This window comes from Ictalurus furcatus, chromosome 2 (assembly GCF_023375685.1).
Source record: "Ictalurus furcatus strain D&B chromosome 2, Billie_1.0, whole genome shotgun sequence".
In the NCBI taxonomy this organism is placed as follows: domain Eukaryota; kingdom Metazoa; phylum Chordata; class Actinopteri; order Siluriformes; family Ictaluridae; genus Ictalurus; species Ictalurus furcatus.
Window position 1 is genome coordinate 7,198,601 of NC_071256.1, and position 21,545 is coordinate 7,220,145.

Below are 21,545 nucleotides of genomic sequence, written 5' to 3' on the forward strand. Positions count from 1 at the left end.
TTTGCCAGTTTATTTATTTGTTTGTCGTGTTTAATTGTACATTTATTTCTGCACATGTTAATGTGGAACACTCTTAAATGTAGATGATTATTATGGTCTTACAGTAAATGGGATGAATGCAGTGTGTTAAATCAATAAAGGCAGAACTGGGAAACACTGCTTTAGATCCTTTGACTTTTCTATACTTTTGATCTTGTACACTGTCTATTTATTTTTCTCCTTTACAGCAGAGGGAGCAGAGAGACTAGCTGCAATGCGTTCTGATTCACTGGTGCCCGGCACTCACACTCCTCCCATTCGTCGGAGAAGTAAGCTAGCAAGCCTGGGACGACTCTTCAAGCCGTGGAAATGGAGGAAGAAGAAGAGTGACAAGTTCAAACAGACATCTGCAGGTATACCCACACACACACATTTAAAATATACCACAAATAATAGCTGAAAGTCTTTAGGCACTATTGGCATTTGCTATTGTGTAACAGTGTAACAGAAGTAATTTCTTTAGTCTTAGAGAGAAAGATGTCCACACGGCAAAGCAGAGAGGAGTTGATCAAGAGAGGAGTACTGAAGGAGGTCAACGAGAATGGTATTGACAAGCATACAGTGCATCCGGAAAGTATTCACAGCGCTTCACTTTTTCCACATTTCGTTATGTTACAGCCTTATACCAAAATGGATTAAATTCATTATTTTCCTCAAAATTCTACAAACAATACCCCATAATGACAACGTGAAAGAAGCTTGTTTGAAATCTTTGCAAATTTATTAAAAATAAAAAACAAAAAAAGGACATGTACATAAGTATTCACAGCCTCTGCCATGACACTCAAAATTGAGCTCAGGTGCATCCTGTTTCCTCTGATCAGCCTTGAGATGTTTCTACAACTTGATTGGAGTCCACCTGTGGTAAGTTCAGTTGATTGGACATGATTTGGAAAGGCACGCACCTGTCTATATAAGGTCCCACAGTTAACGATGCATGTCAGAGCACAAATCAAGCCATGAAGTCCAAGGAATTGTCTGTAGACCTCCGAGACAGGATTGTATTGAGGCACAGATCTGGGGAAGGGTACAGAAATATTTCTGCAGCATTGAAGGTCCCAATGAGCACAGTGGCCTCCATCATCTGTAAAAGGAAGAAGTATGGAACCGCCAGGACTCTTCCTAGAGCTGGCCGCCCGGCCAAACTGAACGATCGGGGGAGATGGGCCTTAGTCAGGGAGGTGACCAAAAACCCGATGGTCACTCTGACAGAGCTCCAGCGTGTCTCTGTGGAGAGAGGAGAACCTTCCAGAATCACAACCATCTCTGCAGCACTCCACCAATCAGAACTGTATGGTAGAGTGGCCAGACGGAAGCCACTCAGCCTGCCTGGAGGACTCTCAAACCATGAGAAACAAAATTCTCTGGTCTGATGAAACAAAGACTGAACTCTTTGGCCTGAATGGCAAGCGTCATGTCTGGAGGAAACCAGGCATCAGTAATCACCTGGCCAATACCATCCCTACAGTGAAGCATGGTGGTGGCAGCATCATGCTGTGGGGATGTTTTTCAGCGGCAGCAACTGGGAGACTAGTCAGGATCGAGGGAAAGATGAATGCAATAATGTACAGAGACATCCTTGATGAAAACCTGCTCCAGAGCGCTCTGCACCTCAGACTGGGGCGAAGGTTCATCTTCCAACAGGACAACGACCCTAAGCACAGAGCCAAGAAAACAAAGGAGTGGCTACAGGAAAACTCTGTGAATGTCCTTGAGTGGCCCAGCCAGAGCCCAGACTTGAACCCGATTGAACATCTCTGGAGAGATCTGAATATGGCTGTGCACCGACGCTCCCCATCCAACCTGATGGAGCTTGAGAGGTCCTGCAAAGAATGGGAGAAACTGCCCAAAAATAGGTGTGCCAAGCTTGTAGCATCATTCTCAAAAAGACTTGAGGCTGTAATTGGTGCCAAAGGTGCTTCAACAAAGTATTGAGCAAAGGCTGTGAATAATTATTTACGTGTGTTTTTTTTCGTTTTTAATTTTAATAAATTTGCAAAGATTTCAAACAAACTTCTTTCATGTTGTCATTATGGGGTATTGTGTGTAGAATTTTGAGGAAAATAATGAATTTAGTCTATTTTGGAATAAGGCTGTAACATAAAATGTGGGAAAAGTGAAGCGCTGTGAATACTTTCCGGATGCACTGTACATAACAACACGCATTATAACAACATGCATTATTGTTAGAGCATCAACACGGTGCTAATATTTTACTCAGATTTGGTCTGGTCATCTGTCTGTCTTTCTCTGTTTCTAGACGAGCTAGCAGTGGAGAGTGAGCACATGTTCATGTCTGAGTTGGACAGACTGGCAGTTATTAGTCCTGTATCTGAAGCCCAGGAAACAAATGGAGAAGGAACAGGTATTTAAATTCAAAAGGTTATCAAGTCGTTATCAGGCATTTCACCGTGAGCACTGCTGTAACTGTCCTTTTGTTAATTTACTTCCCACTGAAATACAGTGGATATAAAAATTCTACACACCCCTGTTAAAATTGTGGTTATTGTAATATAAAAATTGAAAAAAGAGAGTCATTTTTTTCCTTCTTTAATGTGATCTAGCAACCAACAAAATTAATGTGAAAAATAACCTGTTTGCTCAAGTGTGCACACCCCTTCACTACTACCTTTTGCTTGTAATACAGCACTGGTCTTTTGGGGTAAATGTCTACCATCTTTGCACTCTTCTTTAAAAAATGCTCCAGATATCCATCAAATTCAGTGGGGATCTCCTATGCTCAGCCTACTGGCTCGCTCATTAGGGATACATTCATACATTTAACATCTATATCCTGAATTTATACATTTCTGTAAAGCTGCTTTGGGACAATGTCCATTGTTAAAAGTGCTATACAAATAAAACTGAATTGAATTGAAAGTTATTCCACAGGCTTTCAATAGGATTTAGTTTTGGACTCTGGCTGGACCATTCCAAAACCTTGGTCTTCTTCTTCTGATGCTGTTCCTTTGTCGTCTTGCAGTTGTGCTTTTGCTCGTTATCGTGCTGGAACATGACATTTTTCTTCATCTACAGTTCCTACCTGAAGAGAATCAGCCCTATAACATGATGCTGCCACCACCATGCTTCACCATGGGTATGGTGTTCTTTGGGTGATATGCTATAATGTTTTTGGTCCAAAAACATCTTTTAAAATTATACTCAGAACATTCTACCAAAACACATTTTGCCACATTGTTTAAGGTGATTATATGTATGTTTGGCAAAATTTTGGTAAGCTTGGTAGAGTTTCTTTTCACCCTACCCCATAGCCCAGACATGTGAAGAATAAGATTGTTGTCACTGTCAATATGTGGCCAGCACTTGCCAGATATTCCTGATTGATACCTTCTGACCTTGAGATCCCGTACATGCTTTGTGAGGCTGTGGCTTCAGTAGTCGGATGAAAATAGTGAATGATAATTACATTTGTACAATTGAGTTTGAATGTGATTGGTCAATTTTAAGCACAGTCACATGCCCCATTATAAAAGGGTACATACAGTTATGCAACCAGGTTACTGTAATTTCTCCCCCCCAAAATGTTTGTTTTTTGCTTGAATTTTGTTGGATGCTGTATCACAATAAAGGTGGAAAAAGATCTCATATATTTATCTTGGTTTAATTTTTTTTACATTATAAAAACAATTTTAACAGGGGGTGCAGATGTTTTCTATCCACTGTAACTCCCAAATCCAAATCAGGAATCATGTATTTCATCTGCATTTAACTCCTACTCTTTTTTTTGTCTTTACTGGTACAGAAACTCAGTTGTCAGGGGAAACAGGGGTGTGTCTAGCAGGCCACACCCCAAAGCCAGCTCCAGACACGCCCCCTGCAAAAGGCATTCCACTACCAAGTGATGGCATGGACATCCCCCTGACCAAACCATTAGTGCTAAAGCAACCGCCTGCCTTACCTCCAAAACCATATAGCAGAATACCCAACCATTTAACAGGTATATACCTGTTAAGCACATAATCACATTTTTCTTTCTCTTCCACTTCCTGACCCACTCCCACATGACTTACTTTTTTTTTCGCTCTCTTGCTCATTCATGCTTAATGCTTGACTTCTTTGTCGTTCTCTAGACCCTTTAGGAAAATTCTCCCCACCACTTCCCCCCAAAAAAGTGATGATCTGTGAGCCGGTGCCCTCCTTCCAGCTCCGATACCCACAGCCCTCAACCATGCACACACACTCCCTAACCCACACACACCCTTTGCATCATCCCACACTCCCGCTTTCCTTCCATCCCCCAAGCCGCATCATCGAGGAACTTAACAAAACTCTTGTGTTTACCATGCAAAGACTGGAGAGGTGAGTGTATGTGCTTTGGGTTTGTGTTTGGATATATATAAAGTTAGATATGGCTGTGTAGTTGTAACTTTTGCAAAAGTAGTATTTTTCCTCTCTACTACCGTTTTAATATTTAAAGACTTGTCGTAATTTTTTCTTTTGCCTTGGTACATGCAAACACTGCCCCCTAGTGCACACATTCATGTGTCAATCAGCCCTAACCGCTCTGCTCCATGGTGTGCAGTTCTGTACTGCAGGCTGTACCGTCAGTACAAATGGAGAGTGAAGAGGAGAAGGAGAACAGAGATGCAACGCACCAACTTCTGCCCAACGCTCACACTTTCAACGCACATCTCACCAACACGCTCCCACCCAATGCTCGCATGTACATCCCACCCACGCATGAAGACGACGACGATGAGGAGGAGGAGGAGGAGGAAGATGATGACTCTTTATTTACAAGTATGTGGGTACTTTCTGTCAGGCAGTGATTCAAGATTAAACTTTTGTTTATGGAAGCAGTATATGTATTTATCGAATAGTAAGTCACTTTAAAGCCAGAGTTATACTTGCATAGTTGCATTCAAACAAACAGAAACATAACTTTATAAGCTTCAGTTTACAGTCTATTGCAGAAAAGTCATATATCTTCAATTTTTGTAGTACAAAATATAGTGACTTTGGACAAAACTAAAAGTATAAATATTATAAAGTATAAATACTTTACAATTTTGTAATCCAAGAGATAGGCATGGAATATTTGAACCTAACCTAACCGTTACAAATATATACATTTGTGTGGACAATTTGCATGAATAAAATAGTCCCAGATTTCTATTGCTTTTATCATGCAAGTATTTGAATCAACATTAAATGATCTATGTTTTGGGAATTCTTATTAAATATTAAAAATCATTCAACATTTGAATATTTCTTATGATCATTTTGCCTTTGAGATAGAAGAGGACGGAGATCTTGTCCTGTTTCTGAATGCTACTTTAAAATCATATCAAAGTTCACTTTTTAATTGTAGATCCAAATATGCTGTGGAAAACATTGCAAAATGTAAAAACTCTTAGAATGGTATTATTATATATCTTCCCAATAAAATTGGAGTATATGTATTAGTTGCACTATTTAACATTAGTATCACTGATGAATAAATATGAACCTTTGATCAGATGTACTGTACAAAGGGAATAGCTGGTATTGTTGATTAACACAATACAAAGATAAACAGCAGGGAAGTATGTGCGACATGAGGGAACTATACTTTCCCTTCTTGTAACAATATTCATTTAATAGACATCTGTGCTCTCTATACACTATTGTTCATAGCTTCCTCAACCCCTGACATCTTCATGGTTTACTTTGTTATTCAAAATCTATGGGACACAATCACAAAGGTATTCTGGTGCTGGTGAGGTATGTTTTGGTTCTGACCTGCCCCCTGTTGGTCAGAGCTTTTTTTTTTTAATTTTTTTTTACATCATTTGTCATTTATTCATCTTCAGTAACTGCTTTATCCTGGTCAGGGCTGTGATGTATGTAGAGCCAGTCTCTGGAACACAGGGAGAATTCACTCCAGATTGGATGTTAGTCCATTGCAGGACACCATGCACACACACACTCATTCATGCATATGGGAAATTTCACATAACCAATCTGCCCGTTATATGTTTTTGGACGGAGGGAGGAAACCAGGGAACCCAGAGGAAACCCTCGTGAACACGCACAACACCGCACAGACAGTAACTCGATCTCAGGATCAAACCCAGGACCCTAGAGCTGGGTACCAGATACAGACATGCATTTAAGTTCGAATTCCACATTTAGATCATGTCCAAAACTACAAAATACACACGAAGTGGTATTCCTAAATAGTTATTACACCAACAGTGTTTTGACGTACTATTTAATTTGGTAGTATCCCACTCCCTAAGAAATTCTGACCAATCTCTATTGTTCCTGCAGACCCTCTATAATGCAGTGCACAGACTGACAGCCCTTAGTAAGTCGAGTAACAATTGAAACTATTTCAAGGACAAGGGAGTTATATATAAAAATAAAGTGTTCTATATATCATGCATATTTTGAACACAGCCCAATTTTAGGATTATGGAACACCTCCTTTCTCTTTCAACTTGGGTTGTGTGTGTGTGTGTGTGTGTGTGTGTGTGTGTGTTGGCAGGTAGTCTGGCTCTGAGGATCCTGAGGAAAGACTCACTTGCAATAAAACTGAGTAACCGACCATCAAAGAGAGACCTGGAGGACAAGAACATTCTGCCCATGTTGACTGACCAGGAAAGACTGGAGTGCAGACAGCAAATTGGCACTAAACTCACACGGTTAGTGTATACACACACACACACACGCACGCATCACTACAACACATAGTATCTGTTAATATCTGTTTCTCTTTTTGTAGGAGGCTCAGCCTGAGACCAACGGCAGAGGAGCTAGAGCAACGAAATATCCTAAAACGTAGGTCAGATAGACAAAAAAAACTCCACACATCCATGCACACACCTAAGAACTGTATGCATAGGCTCAACTACTAAACAAAAGGACTATGTTACAACTCCGTGAGCCCCTAGTTAGTCAAACCCTTCATTGAGAAGATACAGGTGCAAGAACCAAATGCGCCGAGGCTCCTGAATGACACAAAAGAAGTATTCACCCTGTCTTCGTGAGGTCAAATCTCGATGATGGTACAGCCATCCTTGGCTGGGAAATTGGACATACTCTCTCCACCATGTTAAGCACAGACACACTAGCCAATCGTTTGCGCCTGTAAGCTCATGTATGCGGAACAGGGATAGCTTTTTTCTCAGACTACTCAACACTGGCCTGTGACACCATGTTCAAAAAGATGCAGTTGGCTGGCTTCTCTTGTCTCATAGGACGTGTTAGCCTTTACCCTCCCCAGTTGGAAGCTGTCATATGATAAGGGAGAGCTGTCTGAGGGAAGGGAGTTGGCAGCTGAAGAAATTACGGCGAAAAATTGGGGGGAAAACAATTTTATACATTATACATATTATGTATTAACGTGAAAATAAGTAGACAAATGCACCTCTCCTTCAACTTCTCTTTCTCTGGTAGCACGAAATGAGCAGGAGGAACTTGAGGAGAAGAGAGAGCTCAAGAAAAGGCTGTCACGGAAGGTGAGATGATGGGCTTTCTCATGAGAACAGATATAACACATCAAATACTATAGTATAGTAACCTAGCATTGTCTGAGTAGGGGTTAAACTAGAATTGTGAAACATGCTAATATTTATGTGACTGTAAAACATTAACCAGTATTTCTAATGACACTACGCTTTCTCTACTGGATCAGTTGCGATAATATGGCTTTCTTGGATTATACCTCTCTCTCTCTCTCTGTCTGTAGTTGAGTCAAAGGCCAACAGTTGAGGAATTGAGGGAGGCAAAAATTCTTATTCGGTTCAGCGATTATGTAGAGGTGGCTGAAGCTCAGGACTACGACAGACGGGCAGACAAGCCCTGGACCCGCCTTACTGCTGCAGACAAGGTCAGCCATAATAAAAATTCAGTTTCCCTTACCGTTTGATAATACTTATTAGAATCGATGGTTTTCGAAACGATATTCTTTTTCCAAAAAACTCATTCTCACCAATCTGTAGCATTATGTTTCTTTTTCTTTTTAGGCTGCCATAAGGAAGGAGCTCAATGAGTTCAAAAGCACAGAGATGGAGGTGCACGAATCAAGTCGACATCTAACCAGGTGATCATGTGAACACATTCATGCCAACGTTTACTACTCTGTCATAAAATCATGCTCACCGGTTTTCTTACTTCTTATTCTAGGTTTCACCGACCGTAGTGCTGATTGCTGAGCAAAAGCACAGGGCATTACCAATGACAAATTCACCTCTGGGATGTACGGAGTCTAATGTGCTGGGATCAAACTGTGCAAGGATTGGGACTAAACGCAGAGACTATGTTACTATTCTGATCTGATATCAGGAGAAGAAACAGGTGCCCAAGTTCCCAAGACAACCTGACTTGCCTAGATTCACCAAACCCTGACCAACTGTCATGACGAATGTGTGTGTATGTTCTGGCTGAAGTGTTGAATGATATTTTGTGCTCTGGCAGTACACTTAAATATTCTGTACCAGTGTTGTTTGATTAAACAAATGAGGTGGGTGTAAATTTGTGCACGCGGCCCTGTAACTGGTCATAAACCCATTTTTGTACCCATCTAGGTGTCAAATAAGAAAAACATGCAAACATAAGAGAATCTTAATATTCTAACAACACACATCATTTTTCAATATATTTACTTATATACCTTAATATACGTTTTGTTTCCATTTTCTGTCGATCTGGCCTCAGTGATGACTAAAGCCTTTTTCCACAAACAAAACGAAACCAAAAGAATCCAGATGTTTTTTTCTCACTCTGGCCATAACGAGACATTTCCTGTCTGACAGTTGCGCCAAATAAGTGACCGAACCAAGCAATAATTTGTCTGTGTCCTGAATGTCTGGTTTTGACACGTCTTATGTTTTGATTGTGGCTGTAATATTGAGTATGAGGCACTTGCATATGAGCAGCTCGTTTTTACTGCTTTAATCTGAAAAAGGCTCCATGCAGTGCACACTTTTTATCTTGGAAACTAAAAGTGCACCTCGGTGAGTTTGAGGAAGCATTTCGAGCGCACTCCCGTCCATCCGTGCGCCGTTTACATCCGTTTACAAGATGGAGGCCAAAAATTCTTCAGTGATTGTGCTGAAACAAAAGTAATTGATGATGATTACATTTTGCTTTTTGTATTGTTCATTCTCCCTATTTAAAAAATGGTTAAGGTGTACAATGTGTCACAACATAATTTTAAATCCTTTCAGCATTGACTTCCATGTGGATTTGGAGTGGTGTGTTTTGTTTACAGTCTTGCCCAAATGCTCCTCTCCTGCTGCTATTAGCTGAGAGATTTAATGAAAGGAGGCGGCGCATGTCTTGTTTTACCTTTCTGGGTTTTTTTTCTCTCGACAAAATGTATGCAGTTTCTGATGTAAAGGACACTTAATAAAAAGATCTGTTTGAAGTAAGACATGGGGCTGAGGGCGTTTGATTGCACATCTTTCTGTGCAATATCGCAACAGTGAACACGTTTAAATTCTTTTCCAAAAGCAGAATCACCGGCATCAAGACTGTGACTCACTGACCACCAAATTATTGGTTTCCTCTTTTGTGATGCTTTTCCAGGCTTTTACCGCAGCCTCTTTCAGTTATTTGTTTCAGGGGGTTTCTCCCTTCATTCTCTTTGTCATCAGGTGCAATGCAGTGGTTTCTTTCTTTTTCAGGACATTCCAAATGGATGTACTGGCTGTACTCAAAGTTTGTGCAGTGCATCTGAATGATTTTCCCTCTTTTCTCCCATAGACAGCTATCCGATCTTCATGTTGGTTTATCCTTTTTAACAACAAATGCAGACTTCACAGGTGAACCTGAAGGCTAAAGCCAAGAGTAGATGTTCAGAGCTATTTATTGTTTAAACAATCAATCTAAGAGGACACACCTGGGTAACAAGAAACACCTTGTCGTCGATATTTTTGCTTGCCCACAAACCAGGTGGTCTTATACAAAATGTGCTATGTTCTTTGTTATTTAACACGTCTACATACAAATACATATAAAAGCTGAAGTTCTAAACTCTCATTCATCTTCTGATCTCAAACGCAAATGTCTTGGCGTTCCAATAGTTTTGGAGGGAACTGTATAATCCCTTTCCGGGGTTTCCATTTTTGAGAATAACACAAGAATTAAAAGTTTTATCAAAAGGTTTTTACCTACTTTATTACCTCCCCCCCAAATGCATGTGCTAATTCCGATCAGACACGAGCAAACGTTAATTAATCAGACACAGTAATGTACATGACTATTACTCTTCTGTTTAGCAGATTATTAAAAGGATTACCCACCTTGTTCAATCAGACAGAATATTTCATTCAGACTGACCTCAATTTCTGTCTACATGAACATCTAATCTGACCTAGCTATCAGTCGAGTTATTAGGCTGCATGTAAACGTAGCCATGGAGCTGTAGAGTCTGAAGATCATAAGGTGCTCACAGGCACCACACACTTCTCAGAGTGCACACAGAGTTCACTTAAACAGAGTGCATGGGAGTACCACAGTACTTGTGCCACAGTTCGATGGCTTTGGTCACTATGGCATCCGTGTTCTCCTGCGGCATCTATAAAAGGAGAAACCAGCAATAAATAAATGTAGAAGTGTGAGTAGGAATGTAATACATCCATCCATCTTCTATACCGCTTATCCTTCCTTCAGGGTCACGGGGAAACCTGGAGCCTATCCCAGGGAGCATGGGGCACAAGGCGGGGTACACCCTGGACAGGGTGCCAATCCATTGCAGGGCACACTCACATACACACTCACACACCCATTCATACACTACGGACGCTTTAGACATACCAATCAGCCTACCATGCATGTTTTTGGACTGGGGGAGGAAACCGGAGTACCGGAGGTATGAGGCGAACGTGCTTACCACTAAGCCACCGTGCGCCCCATGTAATATATTAATTAAAAAAAAGTAATTAAAAAAATCGACTTCAAAAGATGATGCTCCAATTTATTTTCCAGCGACAGGATCTGTAGTGTGTCGGGTTGAAACCAAGGACAATCAAATGTTGGCTGTACACACAATGGGCAGCTAATTTCTGTCACCAGCTCTTCAAACAGCTTGAATGAGTTCATGAAACCATTCTATAAAACAATGTGGTTCGTATAAACATGTATTGACAGCCTCAACAACTGCCCTTAGGCTTGCATGATAAAGGAGTTTTGAGTACAACAGGTTTTTCTGTTCTCAGTACAAGAAAACATTTGGAAATCGGTCAGGGTTGGGTGGATAGAGAGCAGGTTAAAAAAGCTGCAGTAGTCCTCCCTTTCCAAATACACACTGTTATTCAAGTTACAGTAACAATATACAGAATATTAACATCTCAGCTCCTTAACAAAGCAAATGTGTATAGTGAGTATGAATGCAAGTGTGCAAAAACAGTACACGACATAAGGAACTGTGTGTGTATATAAAAATGTGTTCTCTCACATTGCTCAGGAAGTTTACCACTGCATCTGATCGACTCATTCCCATGAGCTTGATCTTGTAGCTCAACAATATCTCCATAGCCACGAAAACCAAGATTTTACAGGAACCGCTGATCACCTTGTCCCAAACTCTGTTGACACACATTACCAACGCAAGACAGGAATCAAAAAAGTCATACTAGAAAGACACAAGCACACCTCAAACCTCCCTACAATATCAATGAATATAACAGAACACTAAATTACTAGTGATAAGAATTTGCATGCATGAGCCATACCATGTATGATTGGGTTTGTGGGAAAGGGTTTTTTAGGCAATGAGGGTACAAAGGTATTAACAGGGTGGCTTTGTTGAGGCATTAACAGGGGGATGGATCAGCTATAGGGCTCAGAAATTCCTGAAAATGTAAGCGCGTATTTCTTGCGGATATCAAATGAAATGAAATATCGACTTACAACCAATAAAACCACAACCCAGGATTCAGTCTGTTCAATCTGTCTTTTAGGAGAACGCTTATTACTCTCATGCTTATCATTTTACCATTCTAAATAAATTTCATTGTCATTACAAACATAAAATCAGTATTTGAGGCAGAACAACAATATTACTATTTTATCTGTTTAAAGTGTATTAATGTGTACTGCATTTTAAAGGGGTTTTTCTTCACAAGACAACCATGTTTTGAAAGCCAATTAGAACTTGTGTTTATATAACACCTGCATTTTCTCTCTACTTACGCTGTGTTCAGATTTGTTTATGCAGAATGTGTCCTGGACTGTACCATTAATAATAATAATTTTTTAAAAATCAGCATCAAATGAAGGAATGAATGGCCAACAGCTCCTTCATTTTGCCTCTCCAAGTCATTTATTCTGTTACTTTTTTCTACTGACTTTCTTTTTTTATTTCCTGTTGTGGCTTTGTTTTAACTATTTGGATTTGAGTGCGTTGATGGGCAAAGCTCAGCTACATTGTTTGTGTTTTTGTGGGATTTTTCCCCACAAATGTGACAACAAAACTGTAGAGTCTTGGTTTTCCAGTGTATCCATATGGAAATAATACGAGTAAAATAGCTTCTACATCCTTTTGCTCCTGACTGCCAGAGTGGTTTCCTTCAGAACTAGCGGAGTTTTCCTGTTTGCTCATTTCCTTCCCGAGTACTAAAAGCAAACTATAAATGCGTGTCGTCTTTCCCATTCTCAACTTGTCAAGGTGTTAAAGAAGTGGATTTCAGACATGAGTATGGCAACTCTAATCCTTTGATCTTGGTTAATCTTGTTATTGTTCTGTCAAAATCTGCATTCAAAGAGTGCATCAAGACATGTTACAGGTGATGGTATTTCTAATATTTGATTTACTACTACTACAAGACATGTGGCATAGTGTTTAAGCTAGCATGGATGGTGTGGACACAGAGTAACTAATCTTCAGTAATCTTTCATGTTTAATTTATGTTGTTGAAACTTGGTAACTTTCCAAACCGTTTATGCACTTCAGGGTAGGATTGCAAAGTTGTTTGTTCTGGCAAGTCCTAGTGGAGTTGGATAATAGACATGATCAATTTGGAACCTGAACATCTGCAACAGGTATTTACAGAGCACATGACTGCTGAGAAATCCCAAAGAAGAGGGCCTTGAAGCACAGATTCGAGGAGCTGGCAGCAGGCATAGTCTCAAAAGCAAGAGTGCTATGTCTATACCTAAACCTTCACTGGAAATCTAAGACACATATTCAGGCAATGCATATTTTTCATGTAGATAATTTGGCAGCTGACAGATTAATATGCAGGGTACAGAGATTGGTGCAGCCAAACCATGTAACAAATTGTTGAAATCTTACAATTGACTGCTTTAATACATATTATTTTTTCAAATCTAGTGACGATCTAAATTTCTGCAGTAGAGTAGAAGATTAGAAGCCTCACAGACTTTCAGGAAATATATTAGTGCTAACCTCTGTAGGCTGGTCTCTGGCAGGCAGTCTGCGAAACAGCGTCTGAACCAAAGGGAATAGGGCAGTACAGCCAGACTGCCTGACGTTTTCAGATGGGCCAAAAGACAACCGTCCTCCTGAGAGAGGAAATGCTCCAGACTCTTGGGCTGAGAGAGGCAGAAAAAAAATTATGGATAATCTGGAATACAGTTATTTATGTTCTTTAATGTTTTAGTGTGCACAGGCATAGACTCATGCACAGACTCTCGACAAACCTATGAAGTGAATGTATGATGTAGTTGTTTGATGTAAATACCAAGGTCACATGACCATCGTTCCCTGGAATGGCTCTGGTTCAGAATGACAGAATCCTAATGGTAATCTGATGTACATTGACACTTATGTGTCTGGTGTAATTTATCCCACTATCCCTTTCCTTTTTGAGTCTCAAGATTTCTTCTTCCTCATGTTGTCTCCATGCCACTGTAGCTTCCGGTTTGCTCATTAGGGATCTAAATCCAAACCTACTGTCCGTTTTTCTAAATCTATTTTGTGACCATATCTATTGTTCAAAGCACTATACATATAAAATGAAATCTAATTGAATTGTGCCCCCTTTACTGAAACGAGAACACGTCTCCTGTGTGTAGTATTTGAGGTTTCGATGAAGGCTTATAACCCACTGCTAAAATTTGTATCAGGATCACGGGGACTAGTGCTGCAGCTGTGGTTAACAAGCCTAGCTTCCTCAGCAGGAAAATATGACAGAGGAGAGAGTATGGAACCATTCCCATTCAGCCAATTTTCAATTCAATTTTATTTATATAGCACTTAGAACAATGGACACTTACACAAAGCAGTTTTACAGAAATCTGGATATAAAATTTACATTCATGCCTAATAAGCAAGCCGGGGGCGACAGTGGTGAAGAAAAACGTCCTGAGACAACAAGAGGAAAAGACCTTGAGAGGAACCAGACTCAAAAAGGTTATACATTATTCTTCTATAACTGCATACTATAAAGTCAAGCAATGTTAAGTGTGTTAGAGTTTTAACAGTAAGTCTCTCATATCAAACTGAAGTTATCAACTGCTCAATTAATGAGACTTGAGTGTAAACTGTTCTTAGTAAATGCTGTCTTTAGGTTTTCCGAGGAAGAAAATCTACAGCCATCTTTAGGGTGTTTGTGGGGTAACATCTACAGTAATCCCATGGTGATCTATAGCCTGTCCAATTTTGCTCCCTTGACTCCCAGTGATGGTTGGCTCTGGCGTCCAAGACTTTTCTGTTGCGCCGCTCGGGAGCCGTGTCGCCTTCCCCGAAACCCCCCCCCACCCCCACCCCCACCCCCACCTTCGATTGTACTTCAATAAATCATTTATACTGCTAATAATATAATAAGACTTTCGGATTATTTATATTTGGAATATTATAATATAAAATCTATATCAAGAGGACAACAAAACTTAATGGCTGAACTGTGCATACAAACCAGGTGAGGTATGGAATCGCCGAACTTGTGATTAAATTGGTTGACAAAGCACCTAATCAGCCAATAGCAGTCCACCGGATTATCCACAATCTCCTCCATTACCCTGGCAATTGCCAAGAAATCTTCATCCTCTTCACCCTCAGAACAACAACAAAAAAAAAAACAGCTCGCATAAGTATGGACACAAAGCTACAGTACACAAATATTGTAAATGTTGCCCATTTAGGAATGTTTCAGTTTTTTTATCTTATCTTGAAGAGAATGATGTTTTATTTCCTTTCTGATGTGAAACTATAATGAACACATGCGTACAGCAGATACAGACACATGAACAGGTCCTTACAGGTTGTGTGAGCTCTGACCGGCAAGGCAACTGCTGGTTCTCTAGCTGGTGCATGCGAAGGTATAGCTCAGTGTGTGGCGTGCCTGTGTGCACAAAGCGCATGGCCAGAAGAGCTTCTTTTATATCCACATACTGCTCTTGCCTGTAACGTGCTACCAGAGCATGAGAATCGCTATGTGGAGGCAGGATACCTGGACAAAACAAGACCATGGACAAAACAATTACCCCAGTCAAAATACTTCCTCTTGGAGTTCATTGGCATTTGCATAATAGATACAGACAGAAATGATAGAGTTAAACAAAATGTGTGTGTTTGTGCGTAACTGCCATTGTAGGAAAGTGAGTGTTCTCACCAAGCAGGACTTTCCATACATGGATCCTGTACATAGAGGGTAATGGAAACCTCTGACTGAATGTACTTAACTTTTCCATATCTGAAAGCCAACAAGAAATTTTTTGTGTAATTACTTTCAGACATACAAGAGAAAGGATTTCTAGTCAACCGTGATCTCATGATCACAGCGATAGTACTAGTAGTACTGTATTCATCTCACACATGGAAATAATTAATCGCCTAAAGTGACAAATGTCACTCAAAAGCCAAACCAGTAGACAAACATTATTATTTAATAGCTGTTAACACACAAAACACATCCGAAGCTCATACCGTACCACTCATCATTCACTCAATAATAACATTGTTTGCTCCTGGAATAACTGACCTCAAAGATTTAAGTAGTCTGTTTCACTAAAAAAAACCATAAAGAAGGTTGAATGGGTTCCTAGCATAATGACCGTTCAGTGTTCTTACGGGAAAAACAGAAAACAAAACTATGGGCAAGTGTAACGCAAACAACTTCTCTTACCAAGCGGATTGTCCTTCAGAAGAATTTCAAGTGACTTTTTTTCTTCCACTCCCCTGAAGCCCACCTTTTCATAATACGCTGACCTGAAGTTCCTTTGAGGATCCTCTGCCATATTTGCAACTAAAGATGAAGAATTTAAAGTTGAAAAATAACCCTTCTGTAAATATCATATTTACTTCACGGTGGTTATTGCTTTGTTGCTGTTCTGTAATTTAAGAAGAATTTACTTGTTATTATTATTATAAAACAAAACTTACATTTTACCAGTTTAATACCACTTTGGTCTATGGCTTTGTTTCTATCCACATTTTAAAACACTTATTAATGAATTGAATACATAAACAGTACATTTTAATACAATATGTACATAATAACATACAGTTCTTTTACCGTTAACTTTTTTTTAAAGCAAGTATGATTTTATAATTTATTAAATACAGTATAACATTATTATTGTTAAAATTTCAGCACAAGTCAAAGTGGGGGCATTAGGTATGAGAGGTGGGTAATATGACAATTATAAATATTGATATCTTGATAAAATGTCACATTTCCATTTCAGAGATGTTGCAGGTATTGTCACATATATATTTTATTTGGAAGCAACTGATTAGAGGTTAAACATTTGTACCGAATATTTTTTCCTTCTGAAAAATAAACAGTGATAGATACTTTCTCTTTTAAAACTTTAAATAAAAGTATCATCAAACATGGTTACTTAGAAAACCTATATATTGTGATATAAATTCTATATCACAGAAATTTCAAGTGTAATGGCGTGATATTTTTGATAGATAGATAGATCTGAAGGAAAGGAGTGAAAATTGAAACTAACTAGCGTTCTAAGGAAATTCAAGGTAAAAGTAATATAGTTAAAAAACTTCGAAAACAAAATTATATCTAAGAAGTTGGGCATCCCAGTAAGCACTGCTGGATCACTACTGAGGTAGTAGAAGCTGCATTACACTACCCAAGCACTACCAGACTAGACAAGGCCATACCTCCAAATTCAGCTCAAAATCAGGTCTGAGCCTGATGGGGGAAGCCACAGTGAGGCCAACAGTCACTCTGAAGGAGTTACAGAGTACAATGCCCGAGAGTGGAGTGAAGGTGCACCAGACAACCATTTCAACAGATCTGCACAATTGAGGACTGTATGAGAGGGTGGCTAGAAAGAAACCATTGCTCAAGAACAGCCACATGAGTGACCTAGGACAGGTGTGTGTGTTTTTTTGTGTGTGATGAGACCAAGATCAAGATATTTGTTCAAGCCAATGTCAAAGTGCTATGTGTAGTGCAAACCTAATGCAAGCCATACCCCAATTAACACCATCCCTACAGTGAAACATGGTGGTGGCAGCATCATGCTCTGGGGGTGTTTTTCATCTTCTGTCAAAATTCAAGGGAGAATGGACGGAGCAAAATACAGGGGTCGATCACTCCTGAAGTGTGTGCAGAGCTGGTAGAAACTTACCTAAGTAGACTTAAAGCGGTTAGCGTAGTAAAAAAGATGGTTCTACAAAGTACTACTCTGAAGGGGTTGAGTTGGTTTTTTAAATTTATTTTATTTGACAAATAATCCATTTTAACTTAGAAAGTTTTCTTTAAGAGCATATTAATTTGCAATAAAAAATACTGGCAGGAACAATCTGTGAAAGTGTTATCTCTAATCCAGACAGATCTGATGACCTAAGGGGCTTGAATACTTTTGCAAGGCACTGTATATATCAGTCTTGTTATATATATATATATATATATATATATATATATATATATATATATATATATACATACACACACACACACACATAGACACACCTTTCTATCTCCTCCTTAATTCAAATATGTCCAAAGTATTTCTTTCAGTCTATGCAAGTGTACTCCCTCACTCTCTCTGTCAGTCAGTCAGTCACTCACTCACTCACTCACTCACTCACACACACACACACACACACACACACACACACACTCACTCACAATCCGGTGTTTACAGGGTTATAAATATACAATTTAAAAACCCTATTTAAAATAAGGTTGAAATCAGTCTTCTGAGGGAGCCTATACCATCATTTAACAGTCTCGTAGCACACAGTAATTTAATCTGATCTTTAAAAAATAAACAAATCAAATAATCGCTATAAATAAAATGGCAAAAATGAATGGCATATTTACTTCCGGAAATTCACGCGTGCACGCGAATCTGCTGTGGAGCCAATATCCGGTACAACACCGGAAACGTACTGCTATTTCTGTTGTTGTTGATATTATAATTATTATTATCTGTTTATTTTAATTTGCGTCCATTTTAACTAGCGAGACAAGGCTGTTAATCTAGCCTAAATTTAGCCTGCCTAAAACCTAAAGCTAAAATTAAGCTAACTGGCGATTTATGTGTTTGTTTTGCAAACCTGGACCACCGTTATTACTATAAAAGATCAGACCATAACAACGGAGCAACTTCACTGAAACCCACCACTTTGACCGCGCCAGGTACAAGCTTTAGTGAGATCCACGGGTTTCCCTGCTTTCAAACCCCAGCTTCCGTGCGTCCTATCCGAACAACTGGCTGCTCCTCCATGTCTCCACCTACAGCACCGAATATCCGCACTGAAGCGCTGCGCTTTAGACGAGCAATGCCCAGTTTATACTATGGCAATCCAAAAGGGTCATAAATACGGAGAACCAAACCTGCAGAAATGAAAAATAAATATACAAATAAATAGATACATAAATAAATGTAATCGGAAAATAAAAAAGGAATAAATGATTTGATAAAACAAGTGCAAATAATTTTTTTTATTAAATTTAATCCTAAATGTATTTTTGTATTACTTTTTTTCCTTCATTTATTATTTTCTGTATTTTTTTACTTTTATTTATTTTTTCAATTTATTTGTATATTTATTTATCCACTCATTTATTTTTCTATTTATTTATTCCCACATTCATTTATTTCCATATTTATTTATTTATACATTTATTCATTTCAATTTTTTTATTTTTTATTTCTTTATGTATTTTTTCTTACATTTCTGTGTCTTGTATAATAATTAGGTGGGTTGGTCCAGTTATGGAACAGCCTTCCAATTAGTGTCTGCTACTCAGACAGTCTCAGTCTTAAGAACCAATTCAGTCTAGGTTGAAAACCAATTTGAATAGTCTACCATATTGTTAAAATAGCTTTTTTTTTCTTTTTTTTTTTTAGTTAAATGTGTATGGGGTTGGGTTCATTGGCATAGAGATGTATGGGATGCTTTGATTCCATAGTAGTAATAATACTTGTGCTTGGAGCATCAGTGCTTCTGACATAACTTCTGCTTTGCTATGGATGGTTCCACATGGATAACGTAATGATCATCCAATCTTCAGTGGATAATCTCACCTGGACATTATAGAGTTGTACATAAGAACTGTTCCTGTAATGATAAACACTATAATGCTCATACTGAACATCCTTTCAACACTATTTGACTTTGTAATATAAAAATGTGAAAGAGTAATAATAAGGATGGGTTCCCTTTTAAGTCTAGTTGCTCCTCAGTGTTTCTTCCTCATGTCCTTTAAGGGAGTTTTTCCTTGCCTCTGGCTTGCTCATTAGGGATCTAAATATAAATCTACACCTGGATTGCTGTGAAACAGTTTTGTGACAATGTCCATTGTTCAAAGTACTATATTAATATTAAACAACAAAACAATTGTGGAAGAGTAATGATTTATAATTCCATTGTCTAGTGTCACCCAGAAGAGAAAGGGTTCCTTTTTGAGTCTAGTTCCTTCTCACGGTTTCTTCATGTCATCTTAGGGAGGTTTTCCTTGCCACTGTTGCCTCTGGCTGGCTCATTATGGATCTAAATATAAAATTCCATCTGGACTACTGTAAAACTCTTTTATGACTAAGTCTATTGTTAAAAGCACTATATAAATGAAATTGAATTGAATTAGTGACTTGTTGCCAAAAAATGTTTCATGGGTTAGCAGTACCCTCTGGCATGTATGTAGTTATCTGGAGAATTGTGCTTGAAATGTGTACAGTTCATAAATCCCATATCACATTTATTTCCACTTTTTTTGCCCTGTAGTCTGCAGATTACTTTATATTGTAAATTATTATTATTATTATTATTATTATTATTATTATTATTATTATTTTAAAGATTTGTGTCCAGAAGTCAGCACTGGGAGTGATAGTGATAGGTAACTGATAGGTCTCAGAACAGCCTCAGTTCTTCATAGCATGGATTCTATAAAGTGTTGGAAACATTCCTTTGAGATTCTGGCCCATGTTCACATTTGTCATTTTTGCATGCCAGTTTGTGATATGGCACATTATCATGCTGGAGATAAGTAAATTGTGGGCATAAAGGGATGCACATAGCCAGCAACAATACTCTAATAGGCTGTGGCATTCAGATAATGCTCAGTTGGTATTACAAAGCCAGTGTGTGCCAGCAAAACATTCTCAACATCACACCACCACTACCAATCAGAAATGTTGACACAAGGCCCGTTTTGTCCATGGATTCATGCTGTTGAAGCCAAACTCTGACCCAACCATCTGCATGTCACAGCATAAATCAAGATTTATCAGACCAGGCAATGTTTTTCCAATCATCAGCTGTTCAGTGTCGATGAGCCTGTACCCACTGTAGCCTCAGATTCCTGTTCTTGACCGACAGGAGTAGAACCCAATGTGGTCTTCTGCTGTTGTGTCCCATCTGATTCAAGGTCTGATGTGTTGTGTAGTCTGAGATGCTTTTCTGCTCACTACAGTGGTTCAGAGTGATTGTGTCAGTGGAGCCTTCCTGTCACCTTGAACCAGTCTTGCTGTTCTCCTCTGGCCTCTCTCATCAATAAGGCATTAGCGCCTGTAGAAATAGTTTCTAAGGATTCGAATTCGGAGTTCGATGGAGTAGGACGTGAAGTTGGAGGCTCCTGCTGATTTCGATTAAAATTGTAATTAATTAGCACTTTTCAGTCATACAATAGATTTTGACTTATTCTACTCCGTTTCCTTGTTTGCACTTTTAACTTTGTGGTACGTTAAAATGTCTGGAAAGAACATGAAAACCCGTGGTAGCATTCACATACGACTGGGACCTAGTGTGCGCGTCACGAGCGAGTCCCCTTCTTCCCCTGAATCCACGTCGCCGAGTGGTGACTTTGACTTCGCCGCACTCAGGCTCGAGCTGTTGGCATTTTTGAAAAGGAGCTCCAGGAGACTTTCAGGGCTGCGCTGTCTGCTGTTCAGCTTGACCTGCAGGTCGTGAAAACACAGCTGGCTAGTGATAAAGTCGTTACCGAGGCTACCATACCAACACTGAAAGGTACTGTTGTGGAAATGGAGCACGCTCTCTCTGGTTGCACTGATGACATCGCTCATATGAAGACTACTATCGAGTCTCTCACTGCGACACGGCCCAATAACGTTAGAAATAGTCGGAGTTCCAGAGGGCGCTGACACATGTACAA

General features: G+C 39.2%; 2 protein-coding genes across 2 annotated transcripts; one reads left to right on the top strand and one right to left on the bottom strand.

Annotated features, from left to right (window-relative positions):
* Positions 1-142: 142 nt before the first annotated feature.
* phactr1 (phosphatase and actin regulator 1) lies at positions 143-9,416 on the top strand. Its single transcript, XM_053646080.1, has 12 exons — positions 143-392; positions 503-583; positions 2,300-2,404; positions 3,803-3,997; positions 4,131-4,359; positions 4,583-4,800; positions 6,530-6,686; positions 6,767-6,822; positions 7,441-7,502; positions 7,733-7,873; positions 8,010-8,086; positions 8,170-9,416. Exons 1-12 carry the CDS (start codon positions 254-256, stop codon positions 8,183-8,185), a joined length of 1,476 nt encoding a protein of 491 aa, XP_053502055.1. The 5' UTR covers positions 143-253; the 3' UTR covers positions 8,186-9,416.
* Positions 9,407-20,076, bottom strand: tbc1d7 (TBC1 domain family, member 7). Its single transcript, XM_053646093.1, has 8 exons — positions 18,550-20,076; positions 16,077-16,196; positions 15,564-15,644; positions 15,211-15,401; positions 14,868-15,005; positions 13,397-13,542; positions 11,444-11,573; positions 9,407-10,564 (listed from the first exon to the last, which is right to left on the bottom strand). Exons 2-8 carry the CDS (start codon positions 16,186-16,188, stop codon positions 10,478-10,480), a joined length of 885 nt encoding a protein of 294 aa, XP_053502068.1. The 5' UTR covers positions 16,189-16,196; positions 18,550-20,076; the 3' UTR covers positions 9,407-10,477.
* Positions 20,077-21,545: the final 1,469 nt, after the last annotated feature.